Source organism: Myxine glutinosa, chromosome 9 (genome assembly GCF_964187855.1).
Source record: "Myxine glutinosa chromosome 9, kmMyxGlut1.1, whole genome shotgun sequence".
Taxonomy (NCBI): domain Eukaryota; kingdom Metazoa; phylum Chordata; class Myxini; order Myxiniformes; family Myxinidae; genus Myxine; species Myxine glutinosa.
Genome location: NC_136269.1, coordinates 121,737,977 through 121,760,905, shown reverse-complemented (window position 1 = coordinate 121,760,905; position 22,929 = coordinate 121,737,977). Strand labels below are relative to the sequence as shown.

Genomic DNA, 22,929 nt, shown 5'->3' with positions numbered 1-22,929 from the left:
GAGAAAGGTTATGCAGCCCTTTAATTTGAATCAAGGGTCTTTCCACCTGTGGTCCCAGTTCACTTACCACTGCTGTCCTCTGAGCTTTCAAGCAGCTCGACATCATAGATCGACCCCTCTCCATCTCCCAACACTCTGCTCAAAGGCACTACATCTCGTGCTGCCTCCGACCTCCTCTGCGGCTTGTGATCCTTGAGTGAGAGATGCAATGCCCGCTTTACGATTTGTTCCTCCCACCATGGAACACCCATGTTGTAATCCTGCCAACGTCACCAACAAATGCAAACTTACTACTTCCCAGTGCAGTTGGGAACCGTTCCATCATGGACGGTTCACCATTGTCTTTGTGTCGAATGTAGTCATCATGTTTGTGCAAGAACATCATCATATAGTGTAAGTGACTCTGTAGTGATGAGGTCACACTGTACTAATCAGGACGCAACAGGACAAAAGCAACAGCAGAGGGATGAGGGGATACCAACAGGAGAGGAGAAGGCCAAGACAGGGGATGAATCGGGTGGACAATATGAATAAAGAAGGAAACGGTCCGGAGGGAAAACTGGAAATTTTGAAGAAGGAGGGTTTGGGGTGGAGATGGGGAGGGGCTTAACGAGGGTAGAAAAATCATTATTTTGGATTGGAACGGCCTGAGATGGCGGTGAACAGCTCTCTTGAAGACCTGGAGGGAAGAATGAAATTGAAGAGGATGTGGAAGTTGGTTCCACAGACGGAAAAAAAGAGAAACGAATGAGTGAAGGTGAACAGTCATCCTGGATTTAGGTTGTTTCACCAGAAGTGAGTCATGGTGGATCATGTGTGTCCTGCAGAAACCTGGCTGGAGGTGGGGTGAGGGGGGTGGGGGGGGGGGGGGAGGAGAAGCATGGAAAGAGCAGAGGGTGCTGTTCGAGATCGCTCTCCCTCTACTCTTTAGAAATCTAGAGATCTGATACCAAAGCTCTTTCTTTCACGCTCTTTCACGAGCCTCGATTCAGTATACAAAAAAAAAAAGTGTCCACATAGTGTTACTTAAAAACATCATGAGAATGTTCTATGTCTGTATACAGTGATGGCTCCCAAACTGGTGGGCACGCTCCCCTTGGGGGGCGTGGGGTGGGCACAGGTGAGACGTGAGGCCAAGTGAAAAAAAATCATTTTTAATGTCACAAAAATTCAAAAATTCATAAATTCAGCTCGATATTTCTACGAACACCAACGTTCTCCACCTTGCCATACCCCCATGACTTTGAAACATCGTGCCAGCTCCGTGCATGCTGCCACCTGTAAAAACACCGCATCTAATGGATTTGTAGACACCGGCTAAGAGGCCACGAAGTAAGTAGCTTCATAATTTGAGGTTATTCTTACTGCTTTATTACGGTTTTTGCATGTTATACCAAACAAATATTGGTTCACGAGTTATCAAGTGACCACTATATTCGTCATGTGTGTGCGTCTGTCTCTGTGTGTGTCTGTGTGTCTGTCTGTCCGCAGCATAAATACCCGATGATATCACCCGATCTTGATGAAACTTGGGTGGGAGGTTGATATCATGATCTAGTTGTGTCCTGCCTAGAGTGGGCGTATTGCGCCCATTGTGGGCAGAGCCACGCCCGAAAAAGATGTCTTTTTAGGGGGTAATCGAGTTCAAGCTACATCTTCTCCGAGGGGTTTGGTGGAATATGACAGGGGTTTCGGTATTTGGTTAGGCCAGTGGTTCTTAACCTTTTTAAAGGTGCCGAACCCTAACGAAACCCACCGAAAACTCGCGGAACCCCTCAAATTTGACCAAAAAATTAAGAAGAATTGCATCTTAATGCGTTTTCTGTTCTTCTTTTCGGGAGGCGATCTGGGAAATGCGTGGTTTTGTTTTGGCAAGGGCCACCCTCAAATCATTTTTGCATGCAAGCCTGCTCCTTTTCTTTGTTTTAATGTCCACCAGTTTCAAAAAACGCATGCTCGCAGAGATACATTGTAACGAACGGCGTGAGGATCTCAAGGGCAATTTTAGGGATGTGAGGATACCCTTCCATTTGGCGGCACCAAAACATTGAGAGCGTTGTTGTGCCGAAGAGTTGTTGTTGAGTCTGGCTCTGCTGAAGTTCGAAGAGGTCGTCGAGGTATTGGTCGTTGACATCTGCCGTTGCAACGTCGAAAGTAAACGGCTGCCGCAGTGCCGCACCCATGCTGGGTATTGCTCTTGGTCGGGGAAGTAGCCGTCAAATGACTTTCCCAGCTCATCCAAGTGCATGGCAATCGCTTGCTTCAGCTCCCCTGGTACAGCAGTGCCTCCAACTTCAGACTCATCTTCGATCCCGCTCACGCACTCGTCCAGTAGCGAAAAGTTCACGAAGTTGTCGTTCTCTGTTCGCCGCCTCCACAACGGTAACTTCTTTCGGAAAGTGCTCAGCTTTTCTTCAGATTCGATGACATTCACTCCACTGCCCTGCATCTGGCAATTGAGATGATTGAGTGCGTCGAAGATGTCAGCCAAGTACGCCAAGGCAAGGATGAACTCTGACTCTTGGAAGTGCGTTGCATGGCAATACTGGTATTCTCGCAAAAACAGGGCTAATTTTTTTTTTTTTTTAATTAAAATTCTACACGAAAGGCAAAAACACGGCTCACTACCTTCCCTCGTGATAACCATCAAACGTTAGAGTGGTAGAGAAGGACTTCGAATTCAGAGCCGATTTCATTGCACAGCTCTTTGAAGATGCGATGATTCAGAGCACGGCTTCGCATGTAATTCACAGTTTCAACGACGATTTTCAGAACATTGGCCAGTTTTGGAGGCAGGGTTTTTGATGCCAGTGCGTGTCTGTGCAGGACGCAGTGCGTGACGATGATGTGTGGTGGATCGGCCTTCACCAGCGCTCCAAAACCGGAGTTGCATCCCAGCATGGCTGGAGCTCCGTCCGAGCAAACTGCAGACACCATGTTCCACGAGAGGCCATTGCTTCTGAAGAAGTCGTCCACAAGCTTCTTCACGTCAGCTGCCTTCGTCGTTGTTGTGAGAGGCTTGCAGAACAGAAAGTCTTCCTTGATCTCGTCTCCTTTGACATTACGCACAAATAAGATGAGCTGGCTCAAATTCGAAACGTCGGTGGTCTCGTCGAGTTGAAGGCTGAATTTCGTCGGGCTCGCGACTAAATCTGCAACTACCTGGGCGAGGATGTCATCGCTCATGTCGTCGATTCTGCATCTGATGGTGTCATTTGAGAGTGGAACGAGAAACAACTTGTTTTCAGCAGCTTTTCCCAGCATGATGTTGGCTATCTTCAACGCGGCCGGTTTGATGAGTGTCTCGCCAACGGTGTGCGGTTTGCCCTGCTTTGCGATCAGGTCCGCAACTTCATACGACGCAGTGAGGATCGGTTTGTCAATTGGAACGAAGCCGAGAATGGGCAAAGTAGCAATTGCATCGAATCGGACTCTCTTCAATTTGAATTCATCCAGCGTTGCGTCTTTGTACTGCCCCTCGCTGTGCAGTTTTTTGAAGTGCATCTTAATGCGTTTAAGCATTAAGATGCGTTTAAGCATTAATGAAGTGCATCTTAATGGGAGTCTCGCGAGATCTCGGAGACGGTGGGAGGGATTTTCGAAGCTCCACACGGTCTCCACGTTTTTCGAAGTTAAGTCTGTTCACAATTGTATTTTGTCGAAACTGTATTTATCTTTCGGTGTGTGAAGTTATTGTGTGCAACTTTGGTTGTTTCTCGGTGTTTATCTTTCATAAATTGATCGTCTGTTTGCCGTGTCGCGAGCAAGGCCTTTGCCGCGTCGCGAACGATTTGAAATCGAAGTTAAGTGATTGTTCCCATTTGTATTTTCGTTAAAACTGTATTTATTTATGGTGTTGTACGTATATTGTGTCCCGACGAAGATTTTTCGGTGCAAATCTTTCATACCTGTATTGAAAATCGTGTTAATTCGTGTCGTGTCTTGAGGCCTTGTACAGTGTACACTGTACAACCTTGAGGCTTTGTTTTTCTCTCAGCAGTCCATCGTTTGTGATCCAATAACTTTCGTTCTCTGTATTCCCAGTCTTTTCACCCATAGCCTACTTCCTTGTGTAAATCTCAACTCAAAAAAAAAAAAAAAAAAAAAAAAAAAAACATTTCCTTCTCTGTTCTCATTCGTTTATTCATTCTTATTCGTTCGTTCGTTCTTCGACCATGTGTTTCTCCCCCATTTCCCCAGATAGTTTTCACTGTTATTAACCTTCAATGTTTACACTTTCCCCTCAAGTTATGTATTCCGTCATATTTTATAACACCTTTTTCTTCTTCTTCTTTAAAAGGCTGCTTTCGACTTGCTCACCAAATCAATTCATCCCCAAAAAAATATCCATCTCCTATAGTGCCTTTTTTCTACATTCCCTAAACTCTCCTGCACTCCATCCTCCATCCAGCGTCCTTAAACGTATTTTTAACTCGAAGGTCACAAGAAACTCATTTTGCAATAAATGTTCGTTTCCCATAAATCGTACACTTTCTAAAATCCAATCTCACCCCTCCCCTCCAAATATTCCCCATAACCCCTCCCCTCCAAATCTTCCCCATCACCCCTCCCCTCCAAATCTTCCCCATCACCCATCCCTTTCAAATCTCCCCCCTTGCCCCCTCCCTCCTAAACTACCCCCTCACCCCTCCCCGCCAAGACGCCCCTCGCCCCTCCCCTCCTAGACTCCTGCCTCACCCCTCCCCTCCAAATCTCCCCCATATCCCATCCCTTTCAAATCCCTCCCCTTGTCCCTTCCCTCCCAAACTCCCCCCTCACCCCTCCCCTTCAAATCTCCCCACCCTCATTGCTTCTCAATTTCCCCCCTCTCACTCCCCCTCCTCAAAGCGTCCTCCCCGCTTCTTCCCCCTTCCAACTCTCACCTCCATCTCCCCCAACCTTCTGCCTCGCTCTTCCCCCTCCTCAAATAACACCTCATTGTGCCTCACCCAATCACCATCAAACCTTTTGTTCGCCCCATCCTTCCCTTTCTCCGAGCTATTCTGAAATCTCTGACACACCTTCAACAGCTCTCCCTACCTCTTCCACCTCTTCCACATCTTACCCTACCCCTCCTCCCCCCTGTTCTGTATCTGATGCTCCCCCTTCCTCTTCATTAACGGTATGGACCTCAAACATCCAGGGCCTTCGTTCAAACTTAACTGATCTCTCCATACAGGTTGCTTCTGTCAAACCAGATGTGATCTGCTTAACAGAAACTTTCCTCCTTTATGATGTCTCTGATTCCTTAGTATCTCTCCCGGGCTACTCCCTCCTCCGGTATGATAGACCTGAGCCTCGTCCTGGAGGCGGGGTTGCTATCTTTATCAAAAACTCTCTTCCTCACTCGCCCTGCACTGCACTCTCTCCACCTCACCCCCAGGAATACCTCTGGCTACGGCTTCCCCTTCGCTCCCACCTCTTGTTCATATGTGTGTTGTACCGTCCACCAAACAGTGATGACTCCATCTACATCTCGCTGTCTGATAATATGGACCAACTTCTATCTACCCATCTCAACTCTCTCTTCCTCATATGTGGTGATTTCAACTGTCATCATGCCAGTTGGCTGGGTGTGGGTACCTCTCTCACCAGCCATGGCTCCTCAGCAAAGGACTTCTGCGACTCACTGGGACTGACACAATCTGTCAATTTCCCGACCCGGATCTCAATCAACGGAACATCTTCTCTTCTGGACTTGGTTATGACTAACTTCCCTGAAAATGTCTGCTGCTCTTCTTCTGCTCCAATCGGATCATCTGATCATGTCCTTGTTATAGTGGACATCTCTCTGACCATCCTCAGGGAGCCTGCTCAGCGTCGACGAGTCTGGCATTTCACTCAGGCCAACTGGCACGGTCTTCAAGCAGCCATCAATCATCTGGACTGGTCTCCCATCTCTACCACCTCTGACAGCAACTCATCCTGGGAATTCTTCCAAAGTAAATTGCTCTCTCTCATGCACAGATTTATCCCATCTCGTCTTCAGTTGTCATACCCTTCCTCCCGTCCATGGTACACGGAATCTTGTGGTGAGGCTGTTGCCCAGAAACAACTTGCCTTCGTCTCCTGGAAAGCAAATCCAATGGAAGGAAATCTCATTTCCTTTCACAAAGCCCGAAACAAGTGTGTGTCCACCATCAGGAGAGCCAGGAAACAATATCTCTTCGTTCTCAAGACCGAACTCTCTTATCTGTCTCCCTCTTCCAAATCCTGGTGGCGTCTGGTCAAATCCGTTTCTGGTGTTTGTTCCCCCTCCATCCCCTCCCTTACCTCAAACGGCTACACAGCTGACTCCGCACGTGAAAAAGCTGAATGCCTCAACTCTGTGTTTGCCTCTAAATCTTGTGTCCCAAACCCATCCCTCTCTGTACCCACCATACCCAGTCGTACCCTGCTGCTCCTGGACTCCGTGTCCTTTCCTCCTGACAAGGTGGAAAAGTTTCTGTCAACCCTCGACTCTGATTCTGCAACTGGACCCGACGGCATCAGCCCACGGGTCCTAAAATCCTGCTCTGCTGCTCTATCTCACCCTCTCTCTGTTCTCTTCACCCTCTCTTTTGCTCAAGGTCAACTGCCATCTGCTTGGAAATCAGCCAACATCACCGCTTTGCACAAAAAAGGTGCAAAAACAGATCCTAGCAACTACAGACCAATCAGCCTTCTCCCAATTATCAGCAAAGTCATGGAATCCATCATTGCTTCGGATATGAAATCTTTCCTCTTCTCCAATGGCTTGATCTCTGATCATCAATTTGGTTTCAGACCAGGTCACTCTACTCTGGACATGCTGCTTCTGCTGTCTCAACAATGGATGGAGGTCCTCAATGCCAAACAGGAAATTAGAGCTGTCTCCCTCGACATATCACGTGCCTTCGACACGGTCTGGCACCCCGCTCTGCTCACCAAACTCTCCTCCTTTGGTATCCATGGAAATCTCCACGCATGGCTGGTGGACTTCCTCTCTAGTCGTGGTCAACGTGTGGCCCTGAATGGGTTTCTCTCATCTCCTCTTCCTGTTCAGGCTGGAGTTCCCCAAGGCAGTGTTCTGGGCCCTGTGCTTTTTCTGGTCTTCATCAATGATCTCTCTGACTCTCTTGAAAATCCTCTCTATCTCTTTGCTGATGACTCCACTCTCTGCCGCTCCATTCCTCTTCCCTCAGATCGGCAGTCTGCAGCCTCCTCACTCTCTGAAGACTTGGACAAAATCACAGACTGGTCAAACAAGTGGAACATGTCTTTCAATCCTGACAATCTCACACTCTTACTATGTCTCTCCGAAAAGATCGACTGGACAACCCTCCCATCTACTTTCTCAACAATCCTCTCCAAGAAGTTCTGTCGCTCAAGCTTTTGGGTCTCACTATCTGCCATGATCTTTCTTGGGAAAACCACATTTCCAAGCTGGCCTCCAAAGCCAGTCGCCGACTGGGCATCCTCCGTCGTGCGAAGTCCTTCCTCGGCACACCTGAGCTCCTCACCACATACAAGGCTTTCATCCGCAGCTCAATGGAATACTGTTCTCCCCTATGGGCCGGTGCTCCTGCCTCACACCTAGCTCGGCTTCACGCTGTTGAAACCAAAGCTTTCAGAATTATTGGAATCTCCCGCGCTGAAGCTATCTCTGAGGGCCTTTCACTCACTCACCGCAGGCAGGTAGGTGGTCTTTCTGTCTTCTACCGACTCCTCTCCGGCCTTGCACCCCCAGCTCTCTCTGTGCTCTGTCCCCCAAATATTCCTACAGGTCGCACAAGATCTGCCAGCAAGCCTCTGATGGTTAAACTGCCGAAATCTCGGCTCTCTGCTCACCTTCACTCTTTCATTCCTCTTTTCTCCCGCCTCTGGAACAAACTCCCTCACTCCCTTCAATCCCACTCCTCCCTCCAGGTCTTTAAAACAGCTGTTCACCACCATCTCTTATCTTCCCCCATCCAAAACCTTGATCTTTTCTACCCCCGCTAATTCACCCCAGATCCACCTTGTTTGAAATTCCAACTTCTTTCCTGGAAGTCCTGGCAGTGTCCATATGTTTTATACCTCTCCCACCACCCCCTTCCCATGCCCCCCCCCCCCCCAAAGCCCTCGCCCTCTCTCAGATCTCTCGATGTCTCCATGTCTCTCGGTCCCTGCTCTCAAATGTTGTGTTTGTGTCCTTCCCCCTCTCTCCCCATCTTGTCTACCGCTCCCGATGTTATATGTTTTATGTGTCGGTTTGTCTTTCTGTGTGATTAATGTTCGCTCTTTCACGAGCCTCGATCTTGTATACAAAAAAGAAAGAAAAAAAAAGTGTTCCCATAGTTTTGCTGGTGCTAGGCTGGAGTTGCTCAACTTGACATTGCAAAGCATGCATTAAGGACGCTGACTTCCGTCCCGTTCCGTCAAACACGTGAACCCGTACTGCACGTAATCCTCCGACCACTTCCTTTTTTTGCTCGACACACTGCAAAAAATAAATAAATAAAGTAACAAACTGATCTTAATTGAGTTCGGGCAAATAATTACATGACAAAAATTTTAAAAGGAACATGTTTAAATATAATCAGTACCCCTCTGAAAACTGAGAAATTTTAACGAAGGAAACATAACTTATAGTTACGATGACGGGATTTATTATCGACTCAACTCTGTCACCTCAAATCCCATTATAATATCACATAGAAAACTGCGAATTGTTAGTTTTGAATTGCGACCAAAGGAGTTACAGCACCTCCACCTAATTTTCTGAGTAATTCAATCATATTTTATAATCACCATCTACTTTTGACTTTAATATAACTCTGAACCCGCCCTGCATATCCACAAACATTTCCAACTTACTTTTCAATTAATCAGTAACTCCAAAGTAAGGCGCGACCAATGACGCACAACACACGGCAAGCTAATCGAGGCTATTCACTGGAATTTCCGAACACCTGCAAAGTCCAAAATCCAGTAAGTAAGTAAGCAAGTAAGCACGATCAACAGAATAATTAGCAAGTTGCTTATCGATTCAACTTACTACAGTCAGTGTGAAACAACCTATCTTAAACACAGACCAGAGAAACCATGAATGGGATGGGAATACAATTACAAATAACATTTCCATTCGTTCGTAACATACATAGCAAAATAATAATAATACTAATAATAAGTGTAATTACACATAGATTCAAAATTGATACAAAACTTAAAAAAAAAAAAAAAAATTGCAATGCGTTCCGGAGGACCTCCGCCGAACCCCTGAGACTGGCTCACTGAACCCCTGGGGTTCGGTCGAATCCAGGTTAAGAACCACGGGGTTAGGCCAATGTCGTGTCTGCTACGCGCGCTTACTTGTATAACAAGGAGGAAGCGGACAACGCGGTAAGTTCAAGAGTCTTTATTATAAGAGCTCAACTGTAGCACTGGAGCACTCCGGGCTGCGCGCCCGGTGTATATCCCGCGGCCACGCCTACCCCTCGGGCGTGGCCGCCGCCCACTTGGTGCGCGGAATGATGCCCTCACGCCAGTGAGCTTTCGTGTCCGCCACACGCGCCCCCCCAGAATTCCCGCGCACCTGGAGGGCCAGTTTGCGGGGCAAACGGATGACCCGGCCGAAGCGCCCTCTGGCGACCGGCGGCGTCCGGGGTGCAGGGATGCCAGCTGGGATGCCTCCGGCTGCACCCGGGATGGGTGCAGGACCGGGGGGGCGGCGTGCCGGCGGGCCTGGGCGGTGCCGGGGGTCCGCCCGCGGGGGGGGCGGCCCCAACGGGGGGGCCAAGCCACCGGCGGTGGGTGGTGCACGTCGAGGTGGGCCGGCTTGAGGCGATCCACCGAGACGCGGTCGGGAGTACCGCCGATGTCCAAGGTGAAATGTTTCACCCCGGTCTACAGCACGTGGAAAGGCCAGTCGTACGGGGGCCGCAGTGGTGTGCGGTGGGCGTCGTGCCGGATGAAGACGTACTCTGCGGTGCGAAGCTCCGGGGCGACGTGCGTAGGCGGGTGCCCGTGGTGCGCCGTCGGCACCGGGGCGAACCTCCGGGCTGTCTCCTGCAGCGCGGAGCGCTCCTGCGCCGCGGACCATGGTGCCGTGGGGTCGGGGAAGAACTCGCCCGGCACCCGCAGCGGTTGTCCGAAGACCAACTCCGCCGCGGATGCGCGCAGGTCATCCTTGGGCGCCGTCCGGAGGCCCAGCAGGACCCAGGGGAGCCTGTCGACCCAGCCGCCGTCGCGGAGGGTGGCCCGGAGCGCGGCCTTCAATGAGCGGTGGAACCGCTCGCACAGGCCGTTGGCCTGGGGGTGGTAGGCCGTGGTCCGGTGCAGCTGGACCCCGAGCCCCCGCGCGACCGCCCCCCAGAGCTCCGAGGTGAACTGGGGGCCGCGGTCGGACGAGATGTCCGAGGGGGCGCCGAACCGGGCGACCCAGGTGGCGATGAACGCCTGCGTGACGTCCGCCACCGTCGTCGCCGCCAAAGGCACGGCCTCCGGCCACCGGGTGGTGCGGTCCACCATTGTCAGGACATGGGTGAAACCCCGCGAGGGGCGCAGAGGTCCCACCAGGTCCACGTGCACGTGGTCGAACCTACGTTCCGGCACCGTGAATGGGGCCAATGGGGCCTGGGTGTGCCGGTGCACCTTCGCGCGCTGGCACGCGAGGCACGTCCTGGTCCAGCCGTGGACGGCCTTCCGGAGGCCATGCCAGACAAACTTGTCGGCGACCAACCTCTGGGAGGCCTTCCTGCCCGGGTGGGACAGGCCGTGGATGGCGTCAAAAACCTGGCGCTGCCAGCCCCTGGGCACGATGGGGCGAGGCCGCCCGAGGGAGACGTCGCACAAGAGGGCCGTGCCCGCGCCGTCGAACGGCACCTCGGTGACGCGGAGGCCCGTGATGGCGGTCCGCAAGGCCTGGACGCCGGGGTCGGCGGCCTGGTCCGCCGCCATCCGGGCATAGTCGATGCCAAGGTGGATTGCGTGGGCGACGGACCGGGAAAGGCAATTCGCCACCAGGTTGTCCTTCCCCGCGACGTGCCGGATGTCCGTCGTGTACTCGGACACGGCCGAGAGGTGATGCTGCTGCCGGGCCGACCACGGCTCGGCGACCTTGCTCATCGTGAAGACCAGTGGCTTGTGGTCGATGAAGGCCGTGAACGCACGGCCCTCGAGCAGATGGCGGAAGTGTCTGACCGCCAGGTGAAGCCCGAGCAACTCGCGGTGTAAGGTACTATAACGGCGTTCGGGCGGGCGAAGCTGCCGGCTGAAGAACGCCAGCGGTTGCCAGGCACCACGCACCCATTGCTTGTGCACCGCGCCCACCGCGTAGTCCGAGGCGTCGGTGGTGAGGGCGATCGGTGCATCGGGCGCCGGGTGCGCGAGCATGGTGGCGTTAGTCAAGGCGAGCTTCGCGCCCGCGAACGCCGCGTCCATCTGCTCGGTCCAGGTAACGTCACCTTTGCCCGGCTTCCCTCGGAGGGCCTCGTGCAAGGGGCGCAGGAGCTGGGCGATGCGGGGCAGGAACCGATGGTAAAAGTTTACCATGCCCAGGAACTCCTGGAGCCCCTTGATCATGCGGGGGTGCGGAAACCCCTTCACCACCTCCACCTTGGCCGGTAGGGGGACGGCCCCGTGCCTGGTGACGCGGTGCCCCAAAAAGTCGATGTCGGCGACGCCGAACCGGCACTTGGCGGGGTTCACGATGAGGCCTTGCTGGCCCAGACGTTCGAAGAGCGTGCGGAGATGGTGTAGTTGCTCTTCGCGGGACGCGCTGGCGACGAGGATGTCGTCCAGGTACACGTAGACGAAATCCAAGTCGCGCAAGACGCTGTCCATTAGTCGCTGGAACGCCTGAGCCGCATTTTCCAAACCGAAGGGCATCCGAAGAAATTCGAAAAGTCCGAATGGCGTGATGACCGCCGTCTTCGGGATGTCCTCCGGCCTGACGGGGACCTGATGGTAGCCGCGTATGAGGTCCACCTTCGAAAATAAGGACATGCCCACCAACCGGGCGGAGAAGTCCTGGATGTGGGGGACGGGGTAGCGGTCGGGGGTGGTGGCGTCGTTGAGGCGCTGGTAGTCCCCGCACGGTCGCCATCCCCCGCCGGGCTTGGGCACGATGTGGAGCGGCGACGCCCAAGCACTCTCGGAGCGCCGCACGATGCCGAGCCGCTCCAGCGTAGCGAACGCCGCTTTAGCTACCGCGAGCTTTGTCGGCTCGAGGCGGCGTGCCCGGGCGTAGACCGGTGGCCCGGCGGTGGGGATGTGGTGTTCCACCCCGTGCTTGACGGCCCCCGCCGAGAAGGTGGGCCGCGTAAGGGCCGGGAAGCTGGCGAGGAGGCGGGTGAATTCGTCCGCTGCCGGAAGCGTACAAACTAACCTCGCCGGGACCGAACCGCTCAGCAAGCCGCTTGGCGAGCTGCTCAGTGAGCCGCTCAACGAGCTGCTCAGCGTGCAAGCAAGCGAGCTGAACGTTTCAGCCTGGACAAGGCGTCTGTTCTTCACATCTACCAACAACCCGTGTGCACAGAGGAAGTCCGCACCGAGCAGTGCCATGGGGACACTAGCGGTTACGAACGTCCACGTGAAGCGTTGCCTTCCGAACCGCAGGGAGAGGCAGCGCTTCCCGAATGTGCGTATGGGTGTTCCGTTCGCGGCAAGCAACGCGGGGCCCCGGCCCGCGATGTGCTTGTCAGACGTAGAGGCAGGGATAACGCTCACCTGTGCCCCCGTGTCGCATAGGAAACGGCGCCCGGACAAGGTGTCCATTATAAAAAGAAGGCTGCCGGAATGGCCGACGCTCAGGGCCGCTACCGAGCGCCGGCTTTGTAGTTTCCCGACTTGCCGAAGGAGCACGGCGGGCAACAATTCCTCGCCTTGTGGCCAAACCTGGCGTGGAAATGGCACCAGGTTTGCGGCGAAGGCGGAGGCCGCGGTTTTCGCGGTGGTAGTGGGCGTGGCGTGGCGGCGGCCACGCGGCGTGCATCAGCCTCGGGATCCACGAGGTGTGGTGCATCAGCATCAGGGTCAGCCTTGGGATGCGCGACGGCCGCGCCAAAACTCGCCTGCGCGTCCAAAGCCGCGAAGAACCTGTCGGCCTCGGCAGCGAGAGCTCGGGGTTCCGTCGTCACAGAACCGGCCAACGCGAGGCGGACTCGTGCCGGCAGCTGGCGTCGAAATAACGCCCGGAATAGAGCGTTCGGGGTTTCGTCGCCCATCAACGACAGCATATGGTCCATGCAGACCGACGGTCGCATGTCACCGAGCTCGGGGAGGTCCAGGAGGCGGTCGGCCCGTGCGTCCACCGTGAGGCCGAACGTGGCGAGGAGGAGACGCTTGATCGCCTCGTACCTGCCGTCGGCCGGTGGGTTCCTCAGGACCGACACGACGCGGGCGGCCGTGCCGGGCCCGAGGGAGGCGACCACGTGGCAGTACCTGGTCTCGTCCACCGTGATGCCTCGAAGTCGGAACTGGGCTTCTGCCTGCAGGAACCAAACTTCGGCTTGCGTCTCCCAGAACTCGGGGAGTTTGATTTGGACCGCGTCGGTTGCCATTGCTGTGGCGGGTTCGGGTGGTCAGCGACGGCTGACCAGAACGTCGGAGGGTCACCAATGAAGCGCGGTGCTACGCGCGCTTACTTGTATAACAAGGAGGAAGCGGACAACGCGGTAAGTTCAAGAGTCTTTATTATAAGAGCTCAACTGTAGCATTGGAGCGCTCCGGGCTGCGCGCCCGGTGTATATCCCGCGGCCACGCCTACACCTCGGGCGTGGCCGCCGCCCACTTGGTGCGCGGAATGATGCCCTCACGCCAGTGAGCTTTCGTGTCCGCCACAAGGTACTGACGGTTCCTGCAGATCATGTGGTCAATCACTTGGGCGTTAGTAGACGATGGACAATATAAGGTGCAAGAACGGTTGAAAAAGAGGTCACTGGATCACGACACGAAATCCCAAACAGGTGATCCAAGGTTCTGCCCCTTATCGTACGGATCATCCACCTCGACACTATCAAACCTTCACCATTGTTCTATACCATGCAGGTTCACGCAATCATAATGTTGTAGCGGTTACCTTATTCACATGTCGCGGTTAACTTATCCGCATGTGACGGTTACCAATACCATATGTTTGGTCTAATTCACGTGCACGGGCTTTTGGTTTGCTGGCCGTGACGCACGCGCGGTTGTGGGAGCCACGCCCTCCGAAGAGGGTTTTGGCTTTATAAAAGCGGTGACACTTCCATTCGCAGGGAGAGTGTGCGGGGTTCTGTACGAATAAACAAGCTTTGAACTCAACCAAATGGCCTCGTTCTCTCGCCTTCCGCGACTCCTAAAATGTCAATGATTGTGCCAAACTATACAACGGTTTATTTATTACGTACGCACCGGCTGGGGAACGACATCGATAGAATTAAAATTGAGAAAAGTAAGAGATCAAGGGAGAATGATAGGACTAGGAGATAGAAAGGAGAAAAAGCTGCGGTGGGATGAGTGGGGAGAAAAGGGAATGTTGGGGTGATGGTTTGGGGAAGGGGGCTGGGAGTGAGCGAGGGGTGTGGAAGTGGGGTATGAGTGGGGAGGGGAGGGGGGGTTGGAAGTGGAAGGGGGTAGGAGTGGGGGGGAGGGGTGAGGGCGGTGTGAGTGGGGCGAAGGGGAGTGGGAGTGGGGGCGAATGGGAGGAGGGGTGGTGGGTGGGGAGCTTGGAGTAGGGGGAATAATGTTTTTTTATTTATTCTGAAGATGGCTGCTTGCATATTAAATACATAGATGACCCTTTACGACAAAGGTGCATGTTAAAGTCCAGTTTCCCAGCATTTTCCTTTTTAAAGCATGATGCAGCATGTGAAATTAAATAATAGTAATTTAAATAATAGGAATGTAACAGAGCTCACGGCTCACCCCTTGCTTCGTCACCCGAGTCCTTCTGGGTCTCTGCTCGTTCATGGTCACTAGTAGTAGTCGTCTTAGTCCGTCATTCCCTCCGCCATGGGAGGTCCATTGTGGGCCTTGAACTCCTGGCCATCATTGCGGCCACAACTCAAGTCGAGAAGAGGATGGAGTAGTGGCAAAGGAGCCAAGCATAACGACACGACTGAAGGAGAGCTCAGCTTGGCTGGATGGTCAGGCAACGCTACAGAGCAATGGGATGGGAGTGGGAGGAAGTGACCGCAGAGACATTCATCAGGATCTGTCTGCGATTAAACGAACCACTGCGATTGCGTAGGGAAGCCCCGGAATGACGTCATTCTCTCCCGTTACCTTTAAAGATGGCTGCTTGGCCTTCACTGCTCGCAGAAAATAATAATCGGAGTCTTAAATTTAACTGTTGAATTCCTCGTAGGTTGTCAGAAGAACTTCATGTCTCCATATCGTTTAATTCGTGTGACTAATCCATAATGGTATTTCTGAATGCAGGATACTTTTGAGGTATTTTTAATTATTTCAAAATAAACACATTTCCATGCTGAAATTTTTCATTTCAAAGTTTAAATGGTTGTTTTTTTTGGTGCATGGTTACTTATTTCGCTAAATGACAAATCGAGTGTAAGTTCCTGCTATCGCTCCCACCAAACATCTCTTCAGCCCCTGTGACAAATACACAGCCAGCCGTCTGCCAAGCACGATACGAGAAGGACGGAAAAATGTCTGTCTCAATTAACAGTAAAAGTAAACGGGAAACTACTATCATGTAGCTTGAAAATAATCCTGTGAAAAGAAAGCTTCGCTTAATGTCCTTGCTGTGTAGCCTGATGACTCTTAAGGAGCGGTGTATTGCCAGCGCGTTGTTGTTTTTATATAAAAAAAATTTTTGCTTGTTAAACATTCATACTTTACAGTTTACATGATATCCTCGTGATATGCATAATGAACTATGCTCTACACAGAACGTCGGTTCTGCCGAAGCAGGTTCTGGGTTAGGGGGGTGTGTACCAGCTCCCAGTAGCCTACCAATCAGCCTGCTACCGCTTGTCAAGCCAGCCGTTCCTTATGAACCGTTTCGTAGGAGTGCTTGCTTGAGTGCTTTGACCACTTGACCAGCTCTCTAAAACGTAAAAGCTGATTGGTATTAAAAGGAACACACCCCAGGTCGCCACTCAGACGCAGGAAGTGTACAGGGCAGGAATTTGTAATTTGATCATGCCAAGGTGCCGGCGATAGCTCACCTACTTACTCTTCGCAAAAGACACCGTGGGATCTTTCCCTATTGATCTCCTATTGATTATCCTATTGATTGATTGATTGAACATTTGAATATTTCCCTATTGATTCTTCTTTTTTTGCAATTGTTTTTATGTTTTGCTATGCATTATGTTTTGCACTCTGTCAAAGCGTCTTTGGGCTTCCTGAAAAGCGCTATATAAAATAAATGCATTATTATTATTATTATTATTATCTTTAACATCCACTGGTCAACTAAATCCAGCAGACGGACCTCTCATTCTCAAACGTACGGTATTTATTTTACAAATGTTTTTAAAAGTTAGATCATCATAAAATGAAATTACTGACAGATATGTCCTAAGAGCTTTTAAACGAATGCTAAATTATTATTAGATAATAAAGCAGTTTTTTTTGCAACAATACATTTGAGGTGTATTTCTATCTTGGCTGGTAGTTTCCATTTTGTATTTTCGGCAATTTCAAGGACTTAATACAGAACAGTAAATAACATTGTGGGGGAAAATAAGGGCAATTAATTAAATGAGTGCTATTTATTAGGGTAATAATCGAATATGAATTATTAGGCTCTTTCGGGTTTGTGCTTTCATTTACGTCTTGATGATTGGTTCGGGGTAGATAGAGGGCGTTGGAAGCAGACGTATCCGCGGCGTTTTTGACAGCCAATAGGAGGGTGCGATAGGGCGGATGGCGGAATTGTATTCAAATGATGGCGGATTGAATATGCTCATGTGAGGTACGATGCTTGTGTTCTTCAAGTAGATGATCCCACTAACCGGAACAGTTTCCTCTGCAAACTCGGCTTTGATTGTGGGTCCGAAAGAGCTGGACCGGATTATTATCCGACAGAGATAGACATAGAATTGTTTTAATTGTTATTAATTACGTGATCGAGACGTCCTGATATTGATAATGTTCCTAGTTCACCGAACATTTGGGATCTCTGAGAAAGCCGCTTGGTACCTTTGATATCTCTATGACAACGTGTTGAACCTGTGTTGGGGAGTACTGTATTTGTACACAACTCACAAGGATCGAGGCTCATGGAAGAGCGAGGTGATGGGGGAAGAAGGTTCTTCAAAACGGGACCACAGTTGGACACCAAGCAAAGGGATGGGTTGACTTGACAACAACAAAAGGAAAGCGAGAGACTCTGACAGACTGAGACTCTGACAGACTGAGACTCTGACAGACTGAGACTCTGACAGACTGAGACTCTGACAGACTGAGACTCTGACAGACTGAGGCTCTGACAGACTGAGACTGACCGACTGAGGCTCTGACCGACTGAGGCTCTGACCGACTGAGGCTCTGACCGACTGAGGCTCTGACAGACTGAGACTCTGACAGGGAGAGACTCTGACAGACTGAGGCTCTGACAGACAGGGCCTCTGACAGACAGGGCCTCTGACAGACAGGGCCTCTGACAGACAGGGCCTCTGACAGACAGGGACTCTGACAGACAGGGACTCTGACAGACAGGGACTCTGACAGACAGGGACTCTGACAGACAGGGACTCTGACAGACAGGGACTCTGACAGACAGGGACTCTGACAGACAGGGACTCTGACAGACAGGGACTCTGACAGACAGGGACTCTGACAGACAGGGACTCTGACAGACAGGGACTCTGACAGACAGGGACTCTGACAGACAGGGACTCTGACAGAGTGTCAAGGTTGTATGCATTGTCGAGGTTCGTGGAGGAGCGAGAACACGGAGCGGACCGAGGCTAAATAGAACCAATAGAACAGCAGGAAGAAAAGGGAGAGGGTTGTTAGGAAGCACTAACAGTAGGGGTGAGGGACAAAATAGTAAGGCATGGAGAAATGAACATGGGGGGAAAATGAGATCAAGGGGAGGACAACAAGATGGATACAGCTGCTGCAAACTCTCGATCACTGAAGTGGAACAAAAGAAGACATCTGTAAAGAGTTGGGCTTGGGGAAGGTTAATGGTGGTAGAAAAGACCATGGCTGTGGATGGGAGATGACCTGCGATGGTGGGCGACAGCTGTCCATGTTCCCCCATATAAATGCGTTAAGGCATTAATTGATTAAGTTCCGTCATGGTTCCAATTTATTTTAGCATTCATTAGATACTCTTTTGTTTTGGTGTGTGTGCATGTGTTGTCATCAGGGGATTGGGCTCCGTAGTGTATACAGAATTGGTGATTAAGCCGTTAACGGCAGTTGCGTCTGCGTGTTACAAGAAGCCATGAAAACAAATGCTGACAAAGCTCTGCTCAGCTATTCCTGTTGGCAAATATGCCGCGGCCGTGTTTCTGACATGCTGAATCGTGCCCAAATTATCCGGGTGGACATGGAGACCTCTTGGCCCTTACCCACCTGGTGGCACGACGGTCTTGAAGATCCGCGTTAGCAACACTCGTGTCAGGTGCAGGATGAGTGGAGATGAGCAGTGTGTGTGAATTTTTAGAGTTTCACCAGATGGGGGTCACTGGCTGCCCTGGAAGGAAGATTGAGATTTATTGAGGGGAGGGCACGAGGGGGAGGCACCATGGGATCTTTTTCATGATGGAGGATGCACACTTGCACAGTCGATGAGAAGTTCTTTAAGGAAGTTTATTGGGGTTATCGACAGATGGTCTTTTCGGAGAGACAGAGACTGTGAGATTTTTCTGGATTGAAAACATATTGCATAACATGTGGGACAGGCCCAGAACAATCTATCGGTCAATCTAGCCTTGATATGGAGAGAAGAAGATCCCAATGAGTGCCACTCATTTGCTGTGAGTGTAGAGGAAGACAGTAAGCCATGTGTGGAGATGTCCTTGGATACCTTAGGCAGAGTTTGGAGAGCCAGGTGGTATGCCAGATGTATTGAATGTGTGAGATGTGGTGAGAGATGGCCCTGATCTCATGTCTGACATTGAGGGCCTCCATCCATTGTTTGGATAGCAGAAGCATCATATCCGGGGTGTAGTGACTGGATATGAATACAAACTGATCGTCTGAGATCCGGCTGTTGCAGAAAAGGAGGTACATAAAGATTTCCGTCACAAAACATGTACAAGGTTGTCACTCAAGCAATTTGAAAAGGAATTTAATAAAGTACCTAGAGGTAGATGGCGCAGCAGCATGTCGGACATCAGTCCATTGTCTCGGGATCTTCTTATTTATCAGTGGACGGACGTTTTGTTTTCACCTCTGTCTGTCTGTCTGATTGTTTGCAGGATGTCTCAAAGTTGTGGATGGGTTCGGATGAAATTTGGTGGACAGGTTGGGTGTTTGACAAGGACGATTTGATTAGATTTTGGTGAAGATTCGAATTTGGATCCGATAATTATTTTTGAAGTGATTCTTCACCCATTGATTCATTGATTGGATTCGTAAACTGTTCAGCCTGGTGGAGGTATGCGCTCTACCGAGTGACGTTCTAGTGCTTCTTGTGTTAAACAATATTCCTCCATCTTCCTTCACCCCAACCCCCTTCCGTTCCCCAAAAAAGGAAAATTGAGACTGTGATTTGACATTCATGTCTGTATTCCATTTATTTCCTTCTCTACAGCACGATGACGAGCCGATGGCTCACTGTGAGCAGTGGAGTCCTGGAGGACGAAACTCTCCCGAGCTCGTTCTCTGACGACTCCATTTCTCTTGGTCTTGGGACGCCTGTAGCGACGTCCACAGAGACAAAGGGCCCCGTAAAGAGGTGAGCCCATATTGGGCAATGATCGTCACAATATTTATTTATTTGGTTTGTAACTGGTATTAATGGTCATGACAAGCCTGTTACTTGCCAAGATTTTAAACTTGCCATTAAACTTGTTTTCCTTTTATTTCAACTTGCTTTGTGGATCCAAAAAGCATGACTGAAATGTCTACCAAAACAAAGCTGATATCAAGTCAAAACTAGAGTAAAGGGAAATCGACACGATTGCCATGTTTGCATTATGGCATATGTCATGGTTGCAGCGTGAGATGAATCTTATTAGCTGACAAGCCTGAGGAAATACCCAGGGTTGCCAAGCAACCTTGTAGCCGTCGGCTTTCTTTCAGTCAACCACAGCACCGAACACGTAGTCGGCGGTGGCTTGAGTTTGAGCCCTTGTCGTGCCGTTAAATAACACCAAGTGGTTTGACTCAGTCTATCATCCCTTCAGTGTCGGCAAAATGAGTACCAGCTTACTGGGAAGAATGAGCCATTTGCGTATCCTGAGTTGAAGCGACGACCCATCCAGAACAGCTGTTCACCACCATCTGTTGTCTTCCCCCATCCAATACCTTGATCTTTTCTACCCCCGTTAATCCACCCCAAATGCACCTTATCAAATTCCCTGTTTTCTTTCCTGTTAGCCCCTTCAGTGTCCATCTTATTCCCCGCCCCAGCCCTCTCTCTTCCACAGATCTCCTGATATCCCTGTTCTCTACAGTTGTTGTGCTTCCCTCTCTCCCAATTTTGTCTCCCGCTCCCTTTATTATATGTTGTATGTGTTAGCTCTCAAACGAGCACAGGCTAAGTATACCAAAAAAATCTAAATGTTGAAGGTCAGGGTCATATGGTGGTCTTAAAAAAAAAAAGAAAAAAAAAAGAACAAGTCAGGAGACGACGATGGTTCACGAGCGAGCGGTATTCAATGACAAAGGACAGAATATAACCGAAACAGGCCCGGACAGGCCAGGCCCGGAAATGTCAAAACGAAGGTTACTGACCTTGAAATGAGATAGAAAATAATGTATAATCAGTTATGAGGTTAGTTAGCTACACAATACCGAAAATTCGGTGAAAAATGAAATGAAAAAAGAAAAAGAAAAAAAGGAAAAATCGAGCTCCATGGGGCTAGATACATGACATTAGCCTAACCAAATATCGAAACCCCTGTCAGATTCCACCAAGCCCTTCAGAGAAGATGTAGCTTGAACTCGATTACCCCCTAAAAAGACATATTTTTTGGGCGTGGCTCCGTCCACAATGGGCGCAATACGCCCACTCTAGGCAGGACACAACAAGATCATGATATCAACCTCCCACCCAAGTTTCATCAAGATCGGATGATATCGGGTAGTTATGCTGCGGACAGACACACACACAGACAGACGCGCACACATGACGAATATAGTGGTCACTTGATAACTCGTGAACCAAAAAAGAATGCCATCATTTGGATTGCTGGTTTACTGAATAAAGGTGAGGCTTGCCCTTGGTGATCACTTTGTGATTGCAGATATATAGTTATCTTTTGTACTTTTTGTTATCTGATAGTCAAACATAGTGTGGCATGCGCACCTGCACTCATACCCCTCCATCCCCCAAACATTCCCCTCGTGTCTGCAGCATGATGTATTGTTTATGCAGCAAAAGAGAAAACACCCCTTTGTTGGACCTGATTTGGCTATATCTCTTGAAACAAATTGTTCGTGCATGTCAAAAATGATGTCACACTACAAATCTGTCTTTCTCCACCCCACAGAGATGTTGACGTTGAAGGTCGTTTATTGTGAGTTTGTTATCTGCCTTCTTCGCCTTTTCCTCCTCCGTCTTCTTTATTGCCTGATTCATTTGTAATGTGACGTACATTTCTTCTAATTCCATTTATCCCACCCTCGCCCTTTCAAGACCCAGCTTTTCGCTGTGGGAATCGTACCTGCATCTGCAGTCCAGAGGTGCGACAGAGTCTACCCACGAGACTCAAGAAAGAGTAAAGGACCAGCAAGATGTGGGTGGATGCGATAAACCTGTGCCACAGTCGGGGTAAGATGAATGAAAATGAATGAATGAATGATCGTTTTAAGGCCATTTTCCCCGCTAGAGCGGGGGTTAGCCTTGCAGGCCCCATGACAATCATGGTTGTTTTATGGCCGGATGCCCTTCCTGACGCCAACCCTTGGTCACGCTCTTACGATGCGCAAGGGATACGGTGTACCTATTCTAAATCGGGGTACACACCGTGATCATTCATCCCAGCAAGCTGGTACTCAATTTGCCGACCTCGGAAGGATGAGAGGCTGAGTCAACCCCCCTGGCATTAATTCAGCGATCGACCGGGATTCGAACCCAGGATCCTAGGATCCCAAGCCTGCACCCTAACCGCTAAGCCAGATGTGCTTTTTATTATGATTATAGTTCCATGGACATCATCACCACGATCAACATCCTGATTTTGTCCACCGCCTGCAATTACCTCATTATCGGTCAAGTCATAGTTGGTCAAATTATTAAAATATGCCTTTAGGTTTTGAATGGGGGTTGTCACCCACACTCCCAAACCACCTCCCTCACCCTCACCCTCATTCCATACACCCATCAAAGATCCAAACAAAGAAGGAATAAATGCATTATTTGATGCTCTTTTTATTTATTTATTTATTTTTACCAGTGGGAAGTGAAATACTGGAAAGTCAGTAGAAAACAGAAACAACCGACCTGGCTGCATTGTGACAGTGATAGTCCCAGAGACTTTGCTTCATCGCTGGAAATTCCAATGATTTTGAAGGCCTTGGTTTCTATGGCAGCAAAGTGTGAGGCAGGAGCCCCAGCTCAGAGGAAAGTGCAGTATTACATCAAGCTGTGGATTAAGGCCTTGTCGATAGATAAAAGTTAATATGTGTCAAGGAAATGCACTGCACGACAGAAGATGTTCAAATGGTGGCTGGCTTTGTAGGCCAACTTAGGTATATGGTTTACCCAAGAATGATCATTGCTGTTGGTGTGGTCCAAAGGCTGGAGGGACTAAACCTCTTCAAGAAGATTGTTAAGGAAACGGATTGTGGGGTTTGCCAGGCAGTCTTTACGGAGAGACAGAGTGAGTGTGTGAGACTTCTCGGGATTGAAAGACC

General features: G+C 50.3%; 2 protein-coding genes across 7 annotated transcripts in view; one reads left to right on the top strand and one right to left on the bottom strand.

Annotated features, from left to right (window-relative positions):
- LOC137434994 (protein Jumonji) overlaps positions 1-15,344 on the bottom strand; it is a 61,070-nt gene extending 45,726 nt beyond the window's left edge. For 2 of the 4 annotated variants that reach the window (XM_068128303.2, XM_068128307.2), the window contains exons 1-2: positions 14,848-15,163; positions 68-260 (exon numbers count right to left, since the gene is read on the bottom strand). In XM_068128303.2, coding sequence (XP_067984404.2) covers positions 68-260; positions 14,848-14,892 — 238 coding nt within the window. In that variant the 5' untranslated portion in view covers positions 14,893-15,163. Of the gene's footprint in view, positions 1-67; positions 261-14,847; positions 15,164-15,207 lie in introns of those variants that run through there. The other 2 variants (XM_068128304.2, XM_068128305.2) reach the window with 2 other exon arrangements.
- Positions 15,345-16,792: 1,448 nt separating this feature from the next.
- The window catches only part of CEP192 (centrosomal protein 192), a 129,258-nt gene continuing 123,121 nt past the window's right edge, over positions 16,793-22,929 (top strand). For all 3 annotated transcript variants that reach the window (XM_068128309.2, XM_068128308.2, XM_068128310.2), the window contains exons 1-4: positions 16,793-16,864; positions 19,661-19,804; positions 21,564-21,590; positions 21,710-21,844. In XM_068128309.2, the coding sequence (XP_067984410.2) occupies positions 19,665-19,804; positions 21,564-21,590; positions 21,710-21,844 (302 nt within the window). In that variant the 5' untranslated portion in view covers positions 16,793-16,864; positions 19,661-19,664. The remainder of the gene's footprint in view (positions 16,865-19,660; positions 19,805-21,563; positions 21,591-21,709; positions 21,845-22,929) is intronic.